At 39.0% G+C, this 25,091-nt stretch overlaps 1 protein-coding gene across 1 annotated transcript; it reads left to right on the top strand.

The window, feature by feature from the left end:
* Positions 1-314: 314 nt before the first annotated feature.
* On the top strand, positions 315-24,977 carry LOC106140523 (uncharacterized). The gene is made up of 17 exons (XM_060948956.1): positions 315-443; positions 632-859; positions 5,212-5,373; positions 7,644-7,868; positions 8,596-8,796; positions 9,368-9,527; positions 11,212-11,361; positions 13,794-13,921; positions 16,480-16,581; positions 17,853-17,974; positions 19,117-19,246; positions 19,888-20,038; positions 20,713-20,830; positions 21,259-21,309; positions 21,963-22,110; positions 22,974-23,144; positions 24,152-24,977. Exons 1-17 carry the CDS (start codon positions 315-317, stop codon positions 24,347-24,349), a joined length of 2,574 nt encoding a protein of 857 aa, XP_060804939.1. The 3' UTR covers positions 24,350-24,977.
* The last annotated feature ends 114 nt before the right edge of the window (positions 24,978-25,091 follow it).

Genomic DNA, 25,091 nt, shown 5'->3' with positions numbered 1-25,091 from the left:
ACAATTAAAAATTTAATTCTTATTCTCTATAAATTTGAATGTATAATTAATACTTCTACAAATGTGACTGGCTGATTGTAAAACAACAAAGAGAGTATCTTTGTCATTTTTTTTGTGAAGGTGACGCCGCGGGAAAAAGCTATATAGTTTCTAATTCCAAACTTATCATTGGAACCTCATTGAACTGCTAGACAACTAAACTGTCATAAGGCCGACAGCGTATTTACAACAACAAGAAAGTTTATACCTCGTTTATACTTTACACGAAGTTTCTAAGAAGTTAATTAACGAATTGTTTTTATAATACTTAAATCATGGCAAAACCGCCAAAACCAGGCGACAAAGCCAGAGATCTGACTTTTCATCCTTTTACAATAACTCCGGAAAATGCACACACAGCTATACTTCTTTTGGAATCAGCAGAACCGAATATATTGAGTCAGGTAAATTTTTAAAAACAGTAGCGGTAGAAGTAAAATTTAAAGAAATAAATTTAAAGTTAAGTAATATATTTTCTTTACGAATAGGAATATTATATTATATTCGCTTTATTTACTTGCTTCCATTCACCATTTAAACGGGGCTAAACTAGTAAAGCTTTTACTCCTCCTGTCACTATATCTTTTTACAGACTCTTCGAGCGATAACTAAGTTCTCCGCGCAAGAGATACAAAACAGATACGTTTTACTGAACTTGGATGCTATTAGGTTCATTTTGCCTCTAGTAGAGCACTCTGAGCTCAATATAAAGAGGTTTGCTTTGAAGGCCCTGGCCCAGCTATGCCAATTACCTGAAGGACGATCGCAAGTACTCTCAGACCCGGCAAACTTAAAGAAAATTGCTTTTATGCTTGTGAAAGTAATGTATATTTTAAACCTTTTTTTTTATTCAAGCTTTCTAAATTGAGAAAGCGGTTGTGAAAAGGATTAATAGTTGAAGCTACACAATTTCAGCTTTTGACCTCAAAGATCAGGGTTCCTCTGACGGTAGTATGGATTTTGTAACTTACATGCTTTGAAAATGTCTGCCAAAGTAAAAATATAAAGTGGAAACTTATTTGAAGCTAATTGGAGTAGTAAAAGGAATTATAAATACGAGGCGTCGTGGTGCTAATTGATATTGATACTTATTATTACAATTTTACATACATACATACATAAAATCACGCCTCTTTCCCGGAGGGGTAGGCAGAGACTACCTCTTTCCACTTGCCACGATCTCTGCATACTTCTTTCGCTTCGTCCACATTCATAACTCTCTTCATACAAGCTCGGCGGTTTCGGGTACTTTTGACCTGACCCTTTACCAGGACGTCCTTAATTTGATCAAGATACGTTCGTCTAGGTCTTCCCACTCCGACCTTTCCCTCCACACTCTCCTTGTATATCTGCTTAGTCAACCTGCTTTCATTCATCCTCTCCACATGACCGAACCATCTTAACATACCCTTTTCTATTCCTGTAACTACATCTTCTTTCACATCACAACATTCCCTTATCACGCTGTTCCTTATCCTGTCACTCAACTTCACACCCATCATACTCCTTAACGCTCTCATTTCCACTGCATTTATTCTGCTTTCATGCTTCTTTTGCCATACCCAACTTTCACTCCCATACATTAATGTCGGGACCAACACGCCCCTGTGCACAGCCAGTCGAGCCTTTTTGGATAGTTTCTGACTGCTCATAAAGGCATGCAAAGCTCCATTCACCATGTTCCCCGCGTTCACTCTCCTTTCAATATCACTATCATACTTGCCATCTGATGTAAACTTTGATCCTAGATATACAAACTCTTTCACTTGCTCCACTTTTTCTCCTCCAATCAAAATATTACATGCTGTCATTTCTTTCTCCATTTCAAAAACCAGTGTTTTAGTTTTACTTACGTTCACTTTCATTCCTTTCTCTTTTAAAGCTTCATGCATACAGTTTACCATCTCCTGTAACTCCTCCGCTGATGACGCCAGTATAACCTGATCGTCGGCATAGAGCAGACATTTGACGAGTAACTCATTCATCCTTAATCCACTTTTAGACTCTTTCAAATCTGTCAAACAGCTATCCATAAATAGGTTGAACAGCCACGGTGACGCAACACATCCTTGCCTAACGCCTTTCTCAATCTTAAACCACTCAGTGTGCGCTCCGTTTATCCTGACACAAGCACTCGAATCCTCATATAAGGATTTCAGTGCTCGTATTAAGAGACTGCTCACCCCATGCATAGAAAGTGCTGACCACAATTCATTCCTCTCAACTCTGTCATAGGCCTTTTCCAGATCTACGAATGTGCAATAGACTTTTTGACTCTTGGCCAAAAACTTTTCGGCTATGCACCGCAAGGAAAAGACCTGATCAGTACATCCCATTCCCTTTCGAAATCCCGCTTGAGCATCCCATATTTTGTCATCAGTTTCATTCCTGACTCTATTAATCAATACCTTAGCATACAATTTGCCGACGACGCTAAGCAGGCTTATACCACGATAATTTTTGCAGTCTAGCTGTGACCCTTTTCCTTTGTAAAGTGGCACGATAACAGCCTTACACCAATCTTTTGGTACTCGGCCGCTTCTCCAACACAAATTGAAAAGGCAGTACAACTGACTAGCTACTACGCCTTTTCCTGCTTTAAGCATCTCGACCGACACTCTATCACACCCAGCAGCCTTTCCCGCTTTCATACTCTTAAGTGCTTCCACAATTTCGAACATTTCAATTTCGCCCTCCATCTCATTCTCTTTTTCTTCGCTATAGCAGAAATCTTTCTTATTTCCTTCCTTTTTTTCAAATAAACTTTCAAAATAGTCCTTCCATATCTTTAGTACACATTCTTCTCCTTTCACAACGCTACCATCCTGGCATCTGATCCTAGTCAGCTCTCTGGTTATAGTATTTCCTCGGGCTGACCTTACGGATTTCCAGAATACTTTCAGATTTGACTGAAAGTCTTCTGATAGCCTTTTATCAAAATCCTCTTTATACTCTTCTTTCTTTCTAATCACAGCTTTCTTAACCAAATCTTTCATTTTCTTATATTCCTTACGTGCTTCATTCACATCTTCATCTATAACCTCTTGCATTCTTAAGTTAGCTTTTGCTGCTAACAAATCCAGCCATGCTTTCTTCTTTAATCGCACAAGTTCTTGCACATCTTTACTCATCCACGCATTTTTGTGATTTTTTCCTTTCCTTCTTCTACTTACACCACACACTTCAACAGCTACTTTCACAATTCTTTCTTTAAATTCCTTCCATCCATCTTCAATATCGCTCATTTCCTCTAAATCTTCAAATTCATCCTTCAGTCTATTAATATACTTCTTACCTACATCCATATTTATATCCATACTTGCAAATTTTCTACTTTTACTCTTTCCAAAGCGCTGGTTTGCTCCCTTACCCTGTGCCGCCAGCGATTGAAGATACCCCTTATCCGGGATATCACCAGTAAATGGTCCGAGTCAATGCCAGCACCGCGATATGCACGGGTATCCAGCACTTTGTTCTTCAATCTTTCATCTACAATCACAAAGTCTATCATACTTTTTAAAATACCTTCCACTCTTGTGTAGGTGTGGATCTCTTTATGTTGAAACATTGAGTTCGACACAAAAAGATCCCACTCTAGACAAATTTCTAATACACTTCTTCCATTATCATTCACCTTTTCGTCACCAAACGCACCAAGCACCTTTTCATATCCATCACGCTTTACAGCCACCCATCCATTAAAATCACCTAACATAATAATCTTCTCATTTGGCTTGGTAACTTTCAATACTTCTCTTACACTATTCCAGAACTCCTCGTTTTCGCTTTTTGCTGATGTTGTACCCCTCGAACCCACATCCCAAGGTGCATAAACACCTAGAACGAAGATCCGAGTGATTCCAACTTTCAGCCTAATCCATAGAAGACGAGGGCTGACACACTCATACTCATTCACGCACTCAGCCATTCGTGCAGAAAGAATTAGACCGACCCCTTGACAGCCTCGGCTGGTACTGGAAATTCCAGACCAATACGCCGTGTAAGGGCCGTGCTGCGTCGCGTCGCATCCTTTCCGCTTCGTTTCATTCACGCACAACACATCCAAACGTCTTTTATCCATCATCTGGCATACTTCCTCAATCTTATCCTTCATTCCTCCTCTTACATTCATCGTCGCAAAGCGGCTTTCAGCAGACCGCATACCGCTCCCGCCGGGAACGAGACGTGATGGGGTGCGGACACCATCGCCGCCATTTATATGCTTTTTAAGGTTCATAATGCGATTCCCACGAGACGCTAGGGAAAAATTTTGTCCGCCCCAGCAGAGCCCCGCATGCCAGGGTAAGGCTAGCCATTACCTGGGGGTCGCCCAACCCCATGGCGGAAGTGGCACGCTCGAGACTAGGCTCGCCCCTAGCCATGCATCCATCGGCGCGGCAGACCTTAGATTGGCAGGGATTTACATTAAAGAGGAATCCCAAGTCTATCCCTTAGTCGGCTCTTACGACATCCGTGGGAAAGAGATGGAGTGGTCCTATTCTTTTGTAATGGTGCCGGGAACCACACGGCAATACAATTTTAGGATTCAAAATAATCATCTATGTTTATAAACCAACAAAAGCATGTATGATTATGTTTTTATTCACCGATCTGAAACTCATTCATTCCATTAAAGATAACTTTAATAAGTAAGTCAGGTTTTTACACGACTCCAATCTGAACTCCCTAACCTTTGCAAGTAACTTGCCTGATGCACATTCAGGTTTTCTCACGATGTTTTCCCTCACTGTAAAAGCGTACATAGCCAAATTGGGATTTGCATATGTGCCTTTTAAAAGCATCACACATATTAACCGGGCACTTTACCGATTCGACCATCGACGCTCCAATTGCTTCTAAAAACTAATAGACCTATTTTCTGAATGTTGCAGATTAAATTGAGTCTGCCGTGTGGTGCCCAGCACCAATACAAAAAAGAATAGGACCACTCCATCTCTTTCCCATGGATGTTGTAAAAGGCGACTAAGGGATAGGCTTACAAACTTGGGATTCATTTTTTAGGCGATGGGCTAGCAACCTGTCACTAATTGAATCTCAAGTCTATCATTAAGCCAAATAGCTGAACGTGGCCATTCAGTCTTTTCAAGACTGTTGGCTCTGTCTACCCCGCAAGGGATATAAACGTGAGCATGTGTGTATGTGTGTGTGCAGATTGAAGATGTGTTTGTCCTGGAGTTTGCTTCGTTAGTTTTATCAGAATTGACGAGAGAGCAGAACGGGTGTGTACAGCTGGTGGCCGCTAACATTCTAAGCAGTCTCTTCTCCAGAATGAAGAATAGCTTGGATCCAGATGTTCAGAAAAACTGTTTACAAGTAAATATTTTACATTGTTTTCCTAAAAAAAAAAGAAACTTCTCCTAGACGAACGTATCTTGATCAAATTAAGGACGTCCTGGTAAAGGGTCAGGTCAAAAGTACCCGAAAGCGCCGCGCTTGCATGAAGAGAGTTATGAATGTGGATGAAGCGAAGGAAATATGCAGAGATCGTGGCAAGTGGAAAGAGGTAGTCTCTGCCTACCCCTCCGGGAAAGAGGCGTGATTTTATGTATGTATGTATGTTTTTCTTACATTTGGGAGATGCCAAGTTACGGAAAGTGGTTTCTGCCAATGATTTTTCACGTGTCTACAATATATTTTTAATTTCTAATAATGGTACTGACCTACATATACTCTCTTTATCCATCATTCTTCGGTCATCCAGACAGATAAAAGTATTGCTGTCCCGTTTCACGTCATGATAAAAAGCGAAACAACGATAGATTTTCGCGCGATAAAAACGGCGTCGCGCGTGCCTTGTTGGTCCATCGTTTTTCTTATCCTAAACCTATCTTTCATCGATGTTTATTTCTAGTTGTGCTCATAGCCTCCTATTTTTTGTTTATAAGATACATACATACATATGGTCACGTCTATATCATTTGTGGGGTAGACAGAGCCAACTTGATAAGACTGATATGCCACGTTCAGCTATTTGGCTTAATGATATAATTGAGATGCAAATAGTGACAGGTTGCCAGCCCATCGCCTAAAAAAAGGACCCAAGTTTGTAAGCCTATCCCTTAGTCGCCTTTTACGACATCCATGGGAAAGACATGGAGTGGTCCTATTCTTTTTTGTATTAATGCCGGGAACCACACGGGACTTAATTAGATACTTAATATAAATAATATATATATATATAGTTTATTAGATACTGATTATATACTACTCTGTCAAGAAAGTATCGGGAATGGATTATTTATTTATGGTTCCAAATTCAAATTTTTGTTTTTTTTTGTTGTTGTTAGATTGGCACAACTGTTTTCCATTTTGGCGCGGAGTTTGAGTTGCATCTGTTGTTTACATTAAATACAGTGCTATTTTTAGTTATATCATATCTAGTGTGTATTGCTAATTTCATAATGGATAAAAACATCGAACAAAGAGTTTGTCTTAAATTTTGCATTGCCAATGGAATATCGTGTTCGGAGTCACTGAAAATGTTACAGAAGGCTTACGGTGAATCGACTTTATCAAAAACTCGTGCTTATGAGTGGTACAAAGCGTTCATAAGCGGTCGAGATGTGATGGAAGATTTGCCTCGCTCTGGTAGGCCATCAACGTCTGCAACTGAAGTTAACATCGCAAAAGTGAAGGAAATAGTGACTGAAAATCCTCATTCAACTTTGAGAGAGATAGCCACCGAACTTTCTGTATCTTACGAGTCGATCCGTACCATTTTAACTAATAATTTGGGTATGAAACATGTTGCTGCTCGGCTAGTCCCAAAAGACCTGAATTTTTTTCAAAAACTCAATCGCATGAGAGTCGCTGAGGACATGCTAGAACGAGTCAATTCCGACCCAACATTCATGAAACGCATTGTTACTGGTGACGAGACGTGGGTTTACGAGTTTGACATGCAAACTAGTCAACAAGCTTCGGAGTGGCGCCTTCCAACTGAACCGAAACCGAAAAAACCACGCCAAAGTCGTTCAAAAGTCAAAGTCATGTTGACTGTTTTCTTTGACTATCGCGGTGTTGTGCACTCGGAATTCTTGCCGGAAGGTCAAACGGTAAATAAGGAATATTATTTGAGTGTTATGCGGCGTTTAAGAGAGCAAATCCGACGAAAAAGGCCAGATTTGTGGAAAGAAAATTCTTGGATTTTGCACCATGATAATGCACCTTCGCACAAGGCCATCATTGTCAACGAATTTTTAACCAAACACTCAACAAATACCATCGAGCAACCACCATATTCACCAGATATGGCTCCAGCCGACTTTTTTCTTTTTCCTAAACTCAAATTACCACTTCGTGGCACCCGTTTTCAATCGGTAGAAGACATAAAAGAGAACTCGCGGCGAGAACTGACCTCAATTCCGGAAACAGCGTTTAAAAAATGTTTTGATGATTGGATTATTCGTTGGCGTAAGTGTATCGTTTCTAAAGGAGCATATTTTGAAGGTGATAAAATAAATTTGGATGAATAACAAACAGTTTGTGTATTATTGATCTTTTCCTGCTACTTTCTTGACAGAGTAGTACTTAATATAAACAAAATTAATATTATATAAGTTAATGATTATTTTTATTTCCAGACATTAAGCAACCTTCTTGACGACCCGGTTTGTGCCCAAGAAGTGACAAAGAACCAGCAGTTCTCTTGGGCGTCGCTGTTAGCACTTATCCAGAGCAAGTTCTTGGCGATCCAATTCGCGGCCATCAGAACTGTCGACCAGCTCATTTGCCGTTATAGCGACCAAAACGTGCAGAAGTCCTTCAAAGCCTCTACAGGGGTGTTGGATCACTGTGATATTTTAGAGGTATTATTTGTTAGAATAGTATAGGAAGAGATTTTTGAAAACACTAGCTTTAGTAATATTAACATTTAAATAAATAAATTTTAAGTTATGGAATACTACCAGTCAGTGCCGTGTGGCGGGAACCACATGGCATATTCCACCAATATAAAAGAGAATAGGACCACTCCATCTCTTTCCCATGGATGCTGTAAAAAGCAACTAAAGTATAGAGCTTATGAACTCATCAATCTCAAGCAATCTGTCACTATTAGTCTCAATTCCATCATGGAGCCATAATGTGGTATTTCAGTCTTTTCGTGATTTTTAGCTCTGTCTGCCATGCAAGGTGTAATGTGACTCTATTTGCATATTTATGTAGTATTTGTTTTTGGTTATTATATTCTTCTTTCGCTTCATCCACATTCATAACTCTCTTGATGCGAGCTCAGCGGTTTCGGGTATTATTGACCTGACCCTTTACCAGGACGTCCTTATTTTGATCAAGATACGTTCGTCTAGGTCTTTCCACTCCGACCTTTCCCTCCACACTCTCCTTGTATACCTATCTGCTTCGTCAACCTGCTTTCATTCATCCTCTCCACATGACCGAACCATCTTAACATTTCCCTTTTCTATTCCCGTAACTACATCTTCGTTCACATCACAACATTCCCTTATCACGCTGTTCCTTATCCGGTCACTCAATTTCACACTCATCATTAGTTGTCTAACATTTATATTTTTGTAGTCTTACGAGTTCCGAGACGTGCACACACAAGTTCTTGGTGTTTTGAAGAACTACGCAGAAACAGAAGATAACTCGGCGCACCTCTACCAATCCGGCTGTATTCTGAGATTACTGGCTTATTTGGAAATGGCGCTCCCAGCAATGAAGCCACATTGCTTGGCCGTGTTGACTAAAATGTCGTTTACTTTTTCTGGCAGAGAAGTGAGTACCAATCCCAATTGCTTATGAAAAAAAAAAATTAGGAAGTGTGAAATTTAAAACACGATAATTTTGATTTCCTCCTAAATTGACTGCCGATGTCATGAAACGATTTTCTTATTTTTATTTAAAACTTAAAATATTATGTTCTTAAAACTTTGATTAGATGTGCCGTGTATTTACCGGTATGGATAGAAGAAAGAATGGGACCACTCCGTTTCCCGTGGATGTCGTAAGAGGCGACTAAAGGATAGGTTTAAAAACTTGGGATTCTTCTTTTAGGCGATGGGCTAGCAACCTGTCACTATTTGAATCTCAATTCTATCATTTAAATATTTTTTTAAGACTGTTGACTCTGTCTATCCTGCAGGGATATAGACGAGATAAAATTTAAGTATGTAACTTAGATTTAAGGCAGTTAACGGCGGTTAGGCTTTGGCAGGCTTAAGACTTTATTATATGACTGCCTATCATTAAAGAGTGCAAGGTTGGCAATCCAGATAAAGTAACTTACAAAACAAAAACCATCTACTATTTTTTTAATCTCAGTTCATCGTCCAATTTATCAACACAGGCTCTATACCAAACGGGAACAGATCTGGTCTTCTGCCATCAACTGCTCAGCTCGAACGTGGAACTCTTAGCTGATGCGGCCATGGGTGTGGCCAACATGACCAAACTCCTGCCAGCCGCTGTGCGAATGTCTGACACCAATATCATTGAAGCTCTCTGCGGTATCGAAGTATACTTTTATTATAATGTACCTACTAGCTGTGCTCGAGACTCCATCCACGCGGAATAATTTTTTCATCATGGCATTTTAGGATGATAGGTAATAGTGTGCAATGCCTACCTAGGGCTCCAGGCTTCAGTTAATGGCAAATAATAGTCCAACTGCAGTTCACTTTGTTTATTCTTGAATACACATTTATACGGTAGCACAAGCACAAATAGTTGAAGCATAGGATTGAAGGAGAATAGAGAAAGTTAACAACACACAAGGAAAAGCGAAAGAAAAGAAACAGTTATAAAGCAAACGTAAAAAACGTGGCGCGTAAGCCGAGAAAGTTCTAGACGAACAGCGGTGAAGCGCATGCGTGCGTGCGTCTTTAATTTGGTATGAATCTCGACTGGCGAGCGCGCGGACAGCGGTCGCTGACGGAGTAGGCATACAAAGCCACGCCCCGTGTATGGTTCCACTGCATTATTTTAAGGACGATACGGTAAGAGTGATATCGTATTAAGTAATAAATATATAAATATGTATTTAAGTGTGTAATTGTTTTTAATATGTTATTAGTGATATCCAGGTCTTGTTTATGAGTTGTATGTGTTAGGTATAATTTATTTAGTTTGTGTATATGTGCCTACAGCATCATTGAATCAAGAAAGGCCCTCAAGGATGAATAGTTCTCCCCGTTTTTTTTTCACATTTTCCATTATTTCTTACGACGTTATAGAGCCTTAAGCCTTCCTCGGTAAATGACCTATTCAACGCAAAATAATTTTTCAATTCGAACCAGTAATTCCTGAGATTAGCGCGTTCAAACAAACAAACAAACAAACTCTTCAGCTTTAAAATGGAAAAAAGCGGGGAAAATTATTCATCCTTGAGGGCTTCAATGATTCCCAAAATAACTATTCCACGCGGACGAAGTCGGGGGCACAGCTAGTTACATTTAAAAGCATATGGTCATGAGATAACTTTCAATTATTGACGGCCTCTGTGGCGCAGCGGTAAGCCAACCGTATACCAATGACTATTTTCAAAGTTATGTATATTAGTTTAAATACTAACCGATGCTCTTACGGTGAGGGAAAACATCGTGAAAAACATGCACATTCAGGCTACTGGGTGTGTAACCACGGATCTGATACTAATTAGGTTTACCTGCAAAGGTTGCGGAGGTCAGATGGCAGTCGCTACGCAGCAATCTAGGATCCAAGGTCAAAGGTATACCCGGGATCCTCCTCCAGAGAGGTGAGGATGCATACATTCATATACATATACATATAATCACGTCAATATCCCTTGCGGGGTAGACAGAGCCAACAGTCTTGTAAAGACTGATAGGCCACATTCAGCTATTTGGCTTTAAGATAGAATTGAGATTCAAATAGTGACAGGTTGCTAGCCCATCGCCTAAAAGAAGAATCCCAAGTTTATAAGCCTACCCCTTAGTCGCCTTTTACGACATCCATGGGAGAGAGATGGAGTGGTCCTGTTCTTTTTTCTATTGGTGCCGGGAACCACACGGCGAGGTGAAGACGCAACCGGTACTAAAGCTAAGACGAAGAACATTATTTTATCATTGCTCGTCTTAACTTTGTCCTGTGACTAGCTTACTAAGATGATATCGTCAATATCGACAGGCAGTTCAGCTTCTTACCACTGAAGTTGTCCAAACAAATTTTCAGCTATCCTAAGCGACGACCAGGCGGCTTGGTTCTACATAAGAATGAACGCTCTGAGAGCGTTGGCTGAATTGTGTCGGATCATACCGAAAGCTGCCTTCAGCCTCGTCGAACCCAAGACCTTCGCCTCTTTGAGAGCGATCAATATAAAATGTAAGTGTAATACATACATACAATCACGTCTATTTCCCTTGCGGGGTAGATAGAGCCAACAATCTTGAAAAGACTGATAGGCCACGTTCATGTGTTTGGCTTAATGATAGAATTTGGGATTCAAATAGTGACAGGTTGTTAGCCCATGGCCTAAAAGAATCCAAAGTTAATAAGCCTATACTTTAGTCGCCTTTTACGACATCTATGGAAACAAGATGGATTTATATATTGTATACGGATAGACGTCGTAAAAGGCTTATTCATGTCACGGAGTGAATACTCGTATAAGAGATGGAGTATTTTAGAGAGAACTAGCTTTTGCCCGCGGCTTCGCCCGCGCAAATGTATTTATATTATAAGGATACGCCATAAAATTTCACCCATTTTTTTATCCCGTATCGTGCGGGGCTGTTTTATGTTTATATTTGGTTTAAATTCATATGGCTTCTCCCGTCTTGTCCCGTCTCTTCTCGTTCTGTTCCGTCCCGTCCCAACCTGTTGTGTCCCGTCCTGCCCCGTCCAGTCCTATCCTGTCCCATCCCATCCTATTTAGTGCCATCCTGCTTTCCGCAACTGATACGTATTTTTTACTAACCAATATTTAAGACTTCTCGCACTTCGACACCTATCACTATCAAAAATATCAAATCTAATCAACAAATCAAAAATTAACTGAAATAGAGAGTAAAATAAGTTAAATAAGTCAAGTTAAAAGTTAATGAATCAAACGAATAATAATTTCATCAAATCAAAATATTTGTAGTGTGTAATATGTAGTTTCGCGTATGTCCGCTAGGGGCGCTGCTAAAATTACACGATAAATTAAAATATTTTACGCTACCTAGCTAAATGACGGTAACGAAACCATAGCGCGATCTATCTCGATGCCAACGCCATCTATCGAGCATCGAGACAACTCGTGATAGTTAATAGAAAATAAAATTCGGGTGTTTTATTTATGCATACCGATTACGCCGAGATTTATGGACCGATTTACGTGATTCTTTTTTTGTTCGGTAGAGTATACTTTCAAGTTGGTCCCGTTGTTACCTAGTCAGGATCTGATGATGGTATTCCAGGGAAATCAAGGGCAAACCTCAAATTTACAGGCAATTACGTTTTTGACAATTTCATAGATCTGTTTAAGTATTTGCGTCTGATAGTCATCATCCCATGTGAATGAGCTGATGATGGAAGGTACAACTCCTCAACGGTTAGGAGTTGAAAGAAAATTCTTACGAAGTTATACGTACATGTGAGGCTATTAGGTTGACCTGATAATAAAAAGTAAATCTCATTAACGTTAAGAATTTAGGTGAAAATGGATGCGGACAAATTTCGTCTCTTCACTTGTTTCCTTTTAGCTGTTTGTATGGGTAGTGTTAACACAAAATAGGGATTTAAAGGCGTGATGTTATTAATGTTATGCATGTATGTACATAATTATGTACATATGTTATTATGTATGTTAAAGAGACGACTGAAAGTTGTCATACAAAGTCTTTTTTTTTTAAGGATGGGAAATCATCAAATGACCTCTCCCGCTCTGGGTGGAACAGAAGGGAGTGTCAGACTTTTACTGACTAAAACCCACCTCGTTCCTTCAGTTGCCCTTTGCGTTCCGGGGCCACGGTATCTCGTTAGAACTTTCCCGCAGCCCCGGCTCAGTTTATCCCGTTTCCCCCCCTTGGGGGTTGACATTTCAAAAATCCCTTCTTAGTGCTCACTTATGTTACTAAAGGAACCTCTGTTCAAAATCTCAGACTCCTATACCGAGCGGTTTCGGCTGTGCGTTAATAAATCAGTCACCCAATCGCACCCCCTAAATCACGATTGGAGGGTAGTTTGAAAAAACTTATAATGTCAAACATATTAACTTGCCTATGTACGTGTTCATGCCAAGTTTCAAGTTTATAAACCCAAGGAATAAGATTTTTCATAGAAACGTTTTTACCCCTTTTCCCCCCCTTGGGGGTTGAATTTCCAAAAATCCTTTCTTAGTGCTCCCCTACATATCCCAAGGAACCTACATTCCAAATTTCAGCTGTCTACGACCAGTAGTTTCGACTGTGCGTTGTCTGTCAGTCAGTCACTCAGTAACGGAAGAGTTTTATATATATAGATTATTGAAGAATTCGTAACAGTAGAATTAACCACATGATCAAATAATTCGTTACGGATTTAATGAAAAAAATAGACTTGCACAAAAATTATTAATTTATTATCTAGATATATTTTACTTTTATAGATATGTTTATCTATATAAGTATTTATTATAAAATATAGTATCGTTGAGTTAGTATCTCTTACACAAGTTTCGAACTTACTTCGAGGCTAACTCAATCAGTGTAAATTGTCCCGTATATATTTATTTATTATTTTTATAAAATCAGCTAATAATGAACTAAATTCAACGTTTCCTCACGATTCAGACAAAGAAACGCCTATAGAAGCCCAGAGGCTGGCCGTTCAGTGCTACCTCAACCTTCAGAGCTACCATGTCAGCACTAATGCGATGCTCAACCCTGAGTTTATGCAAGAGCTGGTCAACATACTATTGGTCAGTATATTTATGGCGAAATCTGTACGCCACAAGTCACAAAAACAAAATCGCGCGACGCTATCAGTCGAACACAGCGTAAAGTCTAAATCGCTTAAGCAATGTATTCTCTCGTCCACATGCTATTCTAAGTTTGGATAATTGTGAAGTTGACGTTGTTGAAGAAAATGCTGCAGTGCAGTTTGTTACCGCTTTTTCTACACTGACGCCTTAGAAGCGGCAGTAAACTTAGTTTTAAGTAATTTATTTGACGTCAACCAATGTTGTTAAACCATACGTTTTGACAATTATTAAGCGATATGAAGTATCCTATAATAATGAATATAAATTTTGAATTTGAATTCAAAGATTTTACGGATTGGAGCGTATATACCTACAACCTTCGAATTAAACATCGTCTGTCGTGCGGTTCCCCAGGCATAACACCTAGCCTGGCGGAAGGTCTTACCTTTGGTGGCGGTCGAGCCGAATCATCGCAGCCGCTACATACTCATCATTCTCTTTTTCTTACATATCTACATATAGTCACGTTTAAATCCCTTGCGGGGTAGACAGAGCCCAGTCTTGAAAGGACTGATAGGCCACGTTCAGCTGTATGGCTTTATGATGGAATCGAGATTCAAATAGTGACAGATTGCTAGCCCGTCGCATACTAGAGGAATCCAAAGTTTGCAAAGTTTGCAATATCCCTTAGTCGCCTTTTATGACATCCATAAATCCATCTGTATATAGGATTATTCACAATCAAATCGATAAAGTCGTTATTGTCATATATACATTCATATAAACATGTCTTTGTACCTTGCGGGGTAGACAGAGCCAACAGTCATGACAGGACTGATAGGCCAGGTTCAGCTGTTTAGCTTAATTAAGATTGATATAGTGACAGGTTACTAACCCGTCGCCTAAAATAAGAATCCCAAGTTTATAAGCCTACCCCTTAGTTGGCTTTTACGACATCCATCAGAAAGAGATGGAGTTGTCTATTCTTTTTTTACCAGGTGCCAGGAACCACACGGCACCGCACGGTACGCTAGTCATATTTTATTTTATTTTTATTTTATTTTTATTTTATCTTTATTAGGGAAACAAACAGTTACATGGTTGCCTATTAATATTATCTTATACTATAGTACATAAACCAATAAAGTTTCCTCTGTTTACTAATACATAGTATCGAAAAGACAAAGAAATTAATATATAGAAATTATTATAGAACCTAAGTGTGTTAAACATAAACATATTTATTATTAATTTCGTGAAAAATTAAAAATCTGAAAAATTAAATATCTGAAGCATACATATCAGTAGATATCCGTGGTGAATTGTTACAATGAAGTAAGCCTGTCACCATCCATTAACACCTCACATACTTGATTTATGTGTGTGTTCATGCCCGAAGCGGTAATGCATTGCAAATCGCTGTCATTAACAGATAGTTTATCTAACAATAATTCCACACGAATTGTTAAGGGAGTTTGTTACCACTTCATTGCGAATCTATACTAATATTACAAAGCTGAAGAGTTTGTTTGCCTGTTTGTTTGTTTGAACACGCTAATCTCAGGAACTACTGGTTCGAATTGAAAAATTCTTTTTGTGTTGAATAGACTATTTATCGAGGATGGCTTTAGGCTATATAAAATCACGCTGCAACTATTAGGAGCCAAGAAATAATGGAAAATGTGAAAAAAAAACGGCGAAAATTATTCATCCTTGAGGGCTTCAATGATGCCCGAAATAACTATTCCACGCCGACGAAGTCGCAGCTCACAGCTAGTTGAATATAAGGTGAGAAATGATGCCCTTTAATGAAGGACGTCCTGGCAAGGGGTCAGGTCAAGATTACCAGAAACCGCCGAGCTTGCATGAAGAGAGTTATGAATGTGGATGAAGCGAAGGAAGTATGCAGAGATCGTGGCAAGTGCAAAGATGTAGTCTCTGCCTACCCCTCCGGGAAAGAGGCGTGATTTTATGTATGTATGTATGTAGATGATGCTTTCCAAATAGTGCTGCGATAACTTTTGTAAAACTTCTAAGTGCTTGAGCGTCGATGGTCGAATCGTTAAGGTTAAAATGCGTGTGGCGCAAAAAGGCACAGGTTCGAATCCCACCACGATCATGTACCAATGACTATTTTCTAAAGTTATGTACATAGGTTTGAATACTTACCGATATTTTTACACGAAGCGACCCTCGTACGGGAAGAGACGTTTTATTCAAATAAAAAACAAAACAACAAAATAACATTGTCTCATACATACATATGTACATACATATGGTCACGTCTATATCCCTTGCGGGGTAGACAGAGCCAACAGTCTTGAAAAGACTGAATGGCCACATTCAGCTATTTGGCTTAATGATAGACTTGAGATTCCAATAGTGACAGGTTGCTAGCCCATCGCCTAAAAAAGAATCCCAAGTTTGTTAGCCTATCCCTTAGTCGCCTTTTACGACATCCACGGGAAAGAGATGCAGTGGTCCTATTCTTTTTTGTATTGGTGCCGGGAACCACACGGCACATTGTCTCATTACGCCTCTTTTCTTACCACCAGCGTATCGACACAAGCCTGAAGATCATGACGTGCGACGTACTCACCGGTCTCATGACGCATGATACGGCTAGGGATCTGTTCTCTCTGAAACATGGGGAGGAGGTCAGTGTCCATTACCTATATATGACCCACTTTGCAAGTAAGTATCTATACCTAAAGGACATTACATATGACCAACTTTGCAAGTAAGTATCTATACCTAAAGGACATGACATATGACCAACTTTTCAAGTAAGTATCTATACCTAAAGGACATTACATATGACCAACTTTGCAAGTAAGTATCTATACCTAAAGGACATTACATATGACCAACTTTGCAAGTAAGTATCTATACCTAAAGGACATTACATATGACCAACTTTGCAAGTAAGTATCCATCCTAAAGGACATTACATATGACCAACTTTGCAAGTAAGTATCCATACCTAAAGGACATTATATATGACCAACTTTGCAAGTAAGTATCTATACCTGAAGGACATTACATATGACCAACTTTGCAAGTAAGTATCTATACCTAAAGGCCATTACATATGACCAACTTTGCAAGTAAGTATCCATACCTGAAGGACATTACATATGACCTACTTTGCAAGTAAGTATCTATACCTAAAGGACATTACATATGACAAACTTTGCAAGTAAGTATCCATACCTAAAGGACATTACATATGACCAACTTTGCAAGTAAGTATCTATACCTGAAGGACATTACATATGACCAACTTTGCAAATAAGTATCTATACCTGAAGAACATTACATATGACCAACTTTGCAATTAAGTATCTATACCAGAAGAACTCGCCGTTCTGCCCTTCTGGATAATCGGTGTCTAGATTTTCTCAAAACTAAACCCTAGGACAACAGGAACGACAAAAGAATAAAAAAATTGTACACCAAGGTACAAATTTGTATACCAATACAAGGCCTTCCTAGCGAAGAACTTATTGTAGATTTATTAAATGAAATAATGAATATAAATATAATATAATGGGCCGTGTGGTTCCCAGCACCAATAGAAAAAGAATAGGACCACTCCATCTCTCTTCAATGGATGTCGTAAAGGGCGATTGAGGGGTAAGCTTATAAACTTGGGATTCTTCTTTTAGGCGATGGGCTAGCAACCTATTTATAGTCACTATTTTAATCTCAATTCTATCTTAAAGCCAAATAGCTGAACGCGGACTATCAATTTTTTCAAGACTATTGGCTATGTCTACCCCGCAAGGGATATAGACGTGATTTTATGTATGTATGTAGGTAAATATAATATGTTTGACTGAGCATTAAGTCCTGGACGGTGAGCTGATGCAAAAAATGCCAAAATAAATTATACCTACAAATGTTTAAAAGACAATTTTTTCTATAGGTGGTGTCGCAAAACCTTAGGATCGAACACGTAGGACTTCGGAACGCGCTCTGCAAATTGATATCCCACAGCGTGACTGATGACGGGGCCGATATCTACTTAGAACTTGGCACTATACATTAGTAAGTTAAACTCTCATTTCATCACCTCATTTTTCTGACACCTGTTAATATTTTAAGCCTACGATGGACTCTTTGAATTTATATATGGAAAAATACATTTGTTATTTGACGTTGTCGTAAAAATAAACTGTGCCGTAATATGTGCCGTGTGGTTCTCGGCACCAATACAAAAAAGAATAGGACTACTTCATCTCTTTCCCATGGGTGTCGTAAAAGGCGACTAAGGGATAGGCTTACAAACTTGAGACTCTTTTTATAATAAAACAGAATTTACACCAAAAATTTTGTTTCATTTTTGTGTTTTTTCCGCCTCTTTTACTACACCTTTCGCTTTAGAAGCGGTATTATATTAATTAATAGGTATACCTATTGACGTAGACGTCATTAAGGCATACCTTGTTTCCTATTTCTTTTTTGAATGGACGTATTTCTACTCGTATTACTACCAGCAGCTCGACCAAATAAGCAATCGAGAATCCATTCAATAAATTTCTTTGTTATGTTGTTAAACATACCCATTTTTTCAAAAACCTTGGCGTGTTACAGTATTACATTCTAGTATAAAGTCTGGTCAAGAGTACCCGAAACCGACGAGCTTGCATGAAGAAAGTAATGAATGTGGAGGAAGCGAAAGAAGTATGCAGGGATCGTGGCAAGCGGAAAGATGTGGTCTCAGCCTTCCACTCTGGGAAAGAGGCGTGATACATACCTACATACATAAAATCACGCCTCTTTCCCGGAGGGGTAGGCAGAGACTACCTCTTTCCACTTGCCACGATCTCTGCATACTTCCTTCGCTTCATCCAAATTCATAACTCTCTTCATGCAAATTCGGCGGTTTCGGGTACTCTTGACCTGACCCTTTACCTGGACGTCCTTAATTTGATCAAGATACTTACGTTCGTATAGGTCTTCCCACTCGGACCTTTCCCTCCACACTCTCCTTGTATATCTGTTTAGTCAACCTGCTTTCATTCATCCTCTCTACACGACCGAACCATCTTAACATTTCCCTTTTCTATTCCCTGATAACTCTCTTCATGCAAGCTCGGCGGTTTCGGGTACTTTTGACCAGACCCTTTACCAGGACGTCCTTAATTTGATCAAGAGGCGCGATTTATGTATGTATGTATGTATTACAGCATGGTGGAGAACAAACTGGCCCGGTATGTGGTCAGGGCGTGGGACCCCGCGTTGGAGACGATATTCCGGCACCACACCTCCGCCAAGCTCGCGTATCTCGGTAAACTGGATATCAATGATTTCACACAGGTACCTACATACTACTTAATATGCCAATCTTTTTTTGTACCTTTCATCACATCAGATTTTTTATTTATTTGTGTAAATTTCTATGCAATAAAGATATTACAAACAAACAAACAAACAGATTTCCTATTTCAAGTCAGTTTAGATATTTCTAGGACTTGAAATTATTTTCTTATGTGCATTCAAGGATTTATTCTTCATTCATCTGAACATGGCATTGTAATCAACACTAATCACAAAACTTTGATTCATATTTTGTTTATGATTTTGAAAGAAAAGGGAAGAGTAGGTAATGCCATTGTATTTACCCATGGGTAATTTTTGTGGGTCATATTTTGACGATTTTTCAATGTACTCGTATTAGATAAATAAATAAATAAATATATACAGGACAAATTACACAGATTGAGTTAGCCTCGAAGTAAGTTCGAGACTTGTGTTACGAGATACTAACTCAACGATACTTTATTTTATAATAAATACTTATATAGATAAACATCCAAGACCCAGGCCAATCAGAGAAAGTTCTTTTCTCATCATGCCCTGACCGGGATTCGAACCCGGGACCTCCGGTGACACAGACAAGCGTAGGTACTACCGCTGCGCCACAGAGGCCGTCATTGATATTGTTACCTCACTTGCAGGAAGGTTTCTACGTCCAAAAGCGGTTGGACGACGAGTTCTTCACGATCCAGAAGCTGATAGAACAGAAGGCGCCGTTCCGGTATCCCGTGTACATCAGCATGTTCCATCAGCCCTACGACGCCTGCTCCACGTTGGATATCAGGTCACCTTGTTAGTACTGATTTCTTTTTTCTCAAATCACATCTATTTGCTTTGAAGCAGGCCGTGACTGCCTGAGAAATCATGTAGGGAATCTCAAGTTTTGTAGTTTTAGTCACACGTATTTTTAATAGAATTTTCATAGGATCTAGTTGGATGTAACTATAATTTCGTTTTCATTACAAAAACTTTATTCTCTGCATTGTATTACCTGGGAATTCTACTTAATTTTATCAGTTATAACAGCATACATCACCTTTTTTGTGACAGTTCCCACAAAATCTATTACGACAACAGCAAAAATAAAATGAACCTTTAATAGAAAAAATATTTTTTTCGGTACATCGGAATGATTTTACTTCCAGATCAGAACTTTACTAGAAATTAATAAAGAATTTTGTCGGTACATCTAAATGATTTTACTTCCAGATCAGACCTTTACTAGAAATTAATAAAGATTTTTTTCGGTACATCGAAATGATTTTACTTCCAGATCAGAACTTTACTAGAAATTAATAAAGATGTTTTGTCGGTACATCGAAATTATTTTACTTCCAGATCAGACCTTTAATAGAAATTAATAAAGAATTTTTTCGGCACATCGAAATGATTTTACTTCCAGATCAGACCTTTAATAGAAATTAAGAAATAATTTTTTCGGTACATCGAAATTATTTTACTTCCAGATCAGGAGTCGTTGTCCAAAATCAACCTGTCCACGTCACGAATGAGGTTCCCCACGTTGCCTGATGACGCGAACCTTCGCTCCTATCTCCTGAAACTGCGCATGTGGTTCGGGGACCCGTTAGTGTGTTTGTCTTTTATGCGATTCTTCAGGAACCTATTTATGTGATTGAAATCTGTTTTGTATGTTATTAGTAACTAATAAAAAATAAGGTTTTGTTAGGTAAGTATACTCTCAATAGGGAGTTTTTATTGTACGTATTATAATAAAAATACGTACAATAAGTAACCTAAGTTATTGTACGTATTTTAATAAGATATATTTTTCTACATTTAATTTTTTACAATTGTTTTTTATATCCATCCGGACCAAAAGCAGGAAAAATATTGAAATTTATTTGAAGTTTAGTTTGTGACTAATTAAATTAACCATCTCACTTTAACGTATCCCAATTCTTACTCGTAGTAAGTACTTATATGATTTATTCTGAGTGAAATAGAGAGAATTTCTGAACTTCATTTTAATATGATCTACCATTTTTTTCCAGGGCAAAATCCGTACATTATTTCGAAATAGAGGATTCGCACTTTGAAGTAAGGTAAGAAATAAATTTACACAAGATTAATCAGTAAATCTAAGTATATATAAACATCTTCGGGTACCAAGTGACTGACTGACAGACAACGCACAACCCAAACCTCTGGGTCCAGAGTAATAATAAACTAATCATAAAATCACGCCTCTTTCCCGGAGGGGTAGGCAGAGACTACCTCTTTCCACTTGCCACGATCTCTGCATACTTCCTTCGCTTCATCCACATTCATAACTCTTGACGAACGTATCTTGATCAAATTAAGGACGTCCTGGTAAAGGATCAGGTCAAAAGTACCCGAAACCGCCGAGCTTGCATGAAGAGAGTCCAGAGTAATTTGGCAAGTAAGTTCCTTATGTGGTGATGAGGATTTTTCGAAATTCCCGCGGGATCGGGAATTATTTCGTTATACGCGGACGTCCTGTAGTACATAATAAAAATTGCAAAAAAAAGTATAGCAACAATAAAGTCGCAGATAACTTGTGACATCAACTTGTCCCTCTGCAGTGTAGTTTGTTCCGCCGCCTCTTCTTCGCCGTAGTAGTGATAATTAGAATTAAGTGATGTGACGTCAATAAGTGATACCTTGTATCCAATTTTGAAAATAAATCAATTCTATTCCGTATACCTATACTTGTATTCTGACGCCATCTTTGTAGGTACCGGGACAAATGTCAAGAAGTGACGTCATCGCTGAAGCACCGAGCTCAACTGCTGGGCGAGCTGGTGGGCGAGGTGATGTCTGGAGGGGACCAGGAGAGGGACTGCTCCATGCCCAGTGTGGAACTACATCTGTCCGATTTGATGGTAAACAACTTGTATATTCTCGTTATATTATAATAACTATTGCGCGCGACTTCCATCCGCTGGGAATTTCAAAAATATGTTACTACTAAGGTGTTCTATCTTTGTGCCAAATTTCGTTAGTCTGTCTAGTACTTTTTGAGTTTATTAATTACAAACAAATATACAAATATTTTACAAGTATGTGTTGTGTGGTTCCCGGCACCAATAAAAAAAAAGAATAGGACCACTCCATCTCTTTCCCATGGATGTCGTATAAGCCAACTAAGGGGTTGGCTTATAAACTTGGGATTCTTCTTTTAGGCGATGGGCTAGCAACCTGTCACTATTTGAATCTCAATTGTATCATTAAGCCAAATAGCTGAACGTGGCCATTCAGTCTTTTCAAGACTGTTGGCTCTGTCTACCCCGCAAGGGATATAGATGTGACCATATGTATGTATACAAATATTTTCTCTTTATTAAATTAGCATGGAACCAATGTGAAGTCGTACCGCGCGGCTCTACGGGGTTATTCACGTTAAGAAGTTATATGTGAGAAAGGAAGGAGTTATAACTCTATGGTTTACGAAAAAGATAAGACACATGTCTTCTCTACTTTCGTAAATAGATCCTCTAGCGGTTGGCGTTGACTAAGTAAGTTCGGGACTAAAGAAAACTTAATGGTATATACCTAATTGAATTCTCAATTCATAAACATACGATACAATGGTGCATAGAAATGCGCGTTGTCACACAAGACGCTAGCAGACTAGAGTAGATTGATTTATCGTGTGCGTTAGTTAGTTAACGAGTGCCAAAGTTTAGGTCCAAGAGCCCTAACGTAAATTAAAGAACTTATTTCATGACTGAAATGTACGTTTCAGACTGCAGCAGACTCAATAGTTATCGGCATAGGCCTCGTACAATATGGCGGTGCGTTAGAACGTGCGTTGTTGTACAAAGTTCTAGCGGACAGAGTGGGGGTGCCATGCGCGTTGTACCGGACGAGCTTCGCGCATGCGTGGTGCGAAGTGGCCGTGCCTGCGCCTGATACGGTGAGAGACGATTTTTGTTCATAATTTATAGTTAATTGCATCGTTAGAAGACCTCGGTCTTAATTTCAGTGTTGATTTCTTGTATTAATTATAATTTTCTTTTCTTTTTTTTGCAAATTCGATACTGTTTGAAGGCCTCTGTGGCGCAGCGGTAGGTAATACACTTGTCTGTGACACCGGAGGTCCCGGGTTCGAATCCTGGTCAGGGTATGATGAGAAACGAACTTTCTCTGATTGGTCTGGGTCTTGGATGTTTATCTATCTAAGTATTTATGTACCTATCGTTGAGTTTGGTATCTCGTAACACAAGTTCGAACTTACTTCAAGGCTAACTCAATCTGTGTAATTTGTCCAGTATATAAAAATTGATTTTAAGTATCCAAAACCGATGAGCTTGCATGAAGAGAGCTTACATGGATGAAGCGAGAGATGAAAAGAGAGAAGAGAAAAGATGTAGACTAGTCTCTGCCTCTCTAGAAAGAGCCGTGACTTTATGTATGTATGTATGTAGTTTTTGCAATGGAATTTATAAGGCAGACCTGACGGTAAAAGTGGTACCAGGCCAGCTTTGCCTACCCCGATGGAAGACAGCTGACATGAATGTGAATGAATGTAGTTGTGTATGAATGTAGTTTTTGAGCATTCTCCACACAAACAAAAATCGATAATTTCTCTTTGCGTGTATTGAAATAAATTAAGAAAAATTACCGTGTGTTTCCCGGCACCAATACAAAAAAGAATAGGGTCACTCCATCTCTTTCCCATGGATGTCGTAAAAGGCGACTAAGGGATAGGCTTACAAACTTGGAATTCTTTTTTTAGGCGATGGGATAGCGGGCAGTGACAGGTTTGTCACTATTTGAATGTCAAGTCTATCATTAAGCCTATCTGAAAAGCTGAACGTGACCTATCAGTCTTTTAAAGACTGTCGGCTCTGTCTACCCCACAAGGGATATAGACGTGACCATATGTAAGTATGTATGTACTCTTTAAATATAATTTTACAGGACACAAAACCGGATAAAGAAGAGAACTACCCAGCGGGTCTACTCCGGGCTAACTATGTCGTCGATCTGATAGAGAACCCCGGCCGTCTCCTTCCGTCCGGTAGTGTTGAGGCGAGACGGATAACCGGCCCGCCGGGCGTGCCGCCGTACGTCGCCGGAAGGCGTCCGGATATGTGCCGTTGCGAGAAAACCGGATAAATGTGACTTTATACATATGTACATACATATCATCACGTCTATATCCCTTGCGGGGAACACAGAGCCAATAGTCTTGAAAAGTCTGAAAGCCCACGTTCAGCTGTTTGGCTTAATGATAGAATTGAGATTCAAATAGTGATAGGTTGCTAGACCATCGCCTAAAAGAAGATTCCCACGTTTATAAGCCAATCCCTTAGTGGCCTTTTACGACATCCATGGGAAAGAGATGGAGTAGTCTTATTCCTTTTTCTATTAGAGCCGGGAACCACACGGCACTTATATACTTTATGGATATTAAATTAGATGCTACGTCAAAGGTTCGCATTTTGACTGAAAATGTCTATCATTATTTATAGTTAACATAGTATGTGAAATAGTAACAGGTAATATATTCATGTTACCTGTCACTATTTGAATCTTAATTCTACCATTAATCCTAACAGCTGAACGTGGCCAATCAGACTTTACAAGACTGTTGGCTCTGTCTACCCCACAAGGGATATAGACATGAATATATGTTTGTTACATGACAGTTAAAAGTTTCACTGTGACAATTTACAAACGCTATTTATTAATAATATTTATAAATAATACAGGTATTAAACGCAATTATTATTTATAAATAGTATAAGGCGACGATATATATATATATGATATATATACAGTATCAATCATAGAACTTTGTTTCGTTTAATATTTTTTAATCAGTATCAATAATTGGCCAATCATTTGTTTTTGTTTG

Source organism: Amyelois transitella, chromosome 3, assembly GCF_032362555.1.
Source record: "Amyelois transitella isolate CPQ chromosome 3, ilAmyTran1.1, whole genome shotgun sequence".
Taxonomy (NCBI): Eukaryota; Metazoa; Arthropoda; class Insecta; order Lepidoptera; family Pyralidae; genus Amyelois; species Amyelois transitella.
This window is presented reverse-complemented; position numbering and strand designations above follow the sequence as displayed.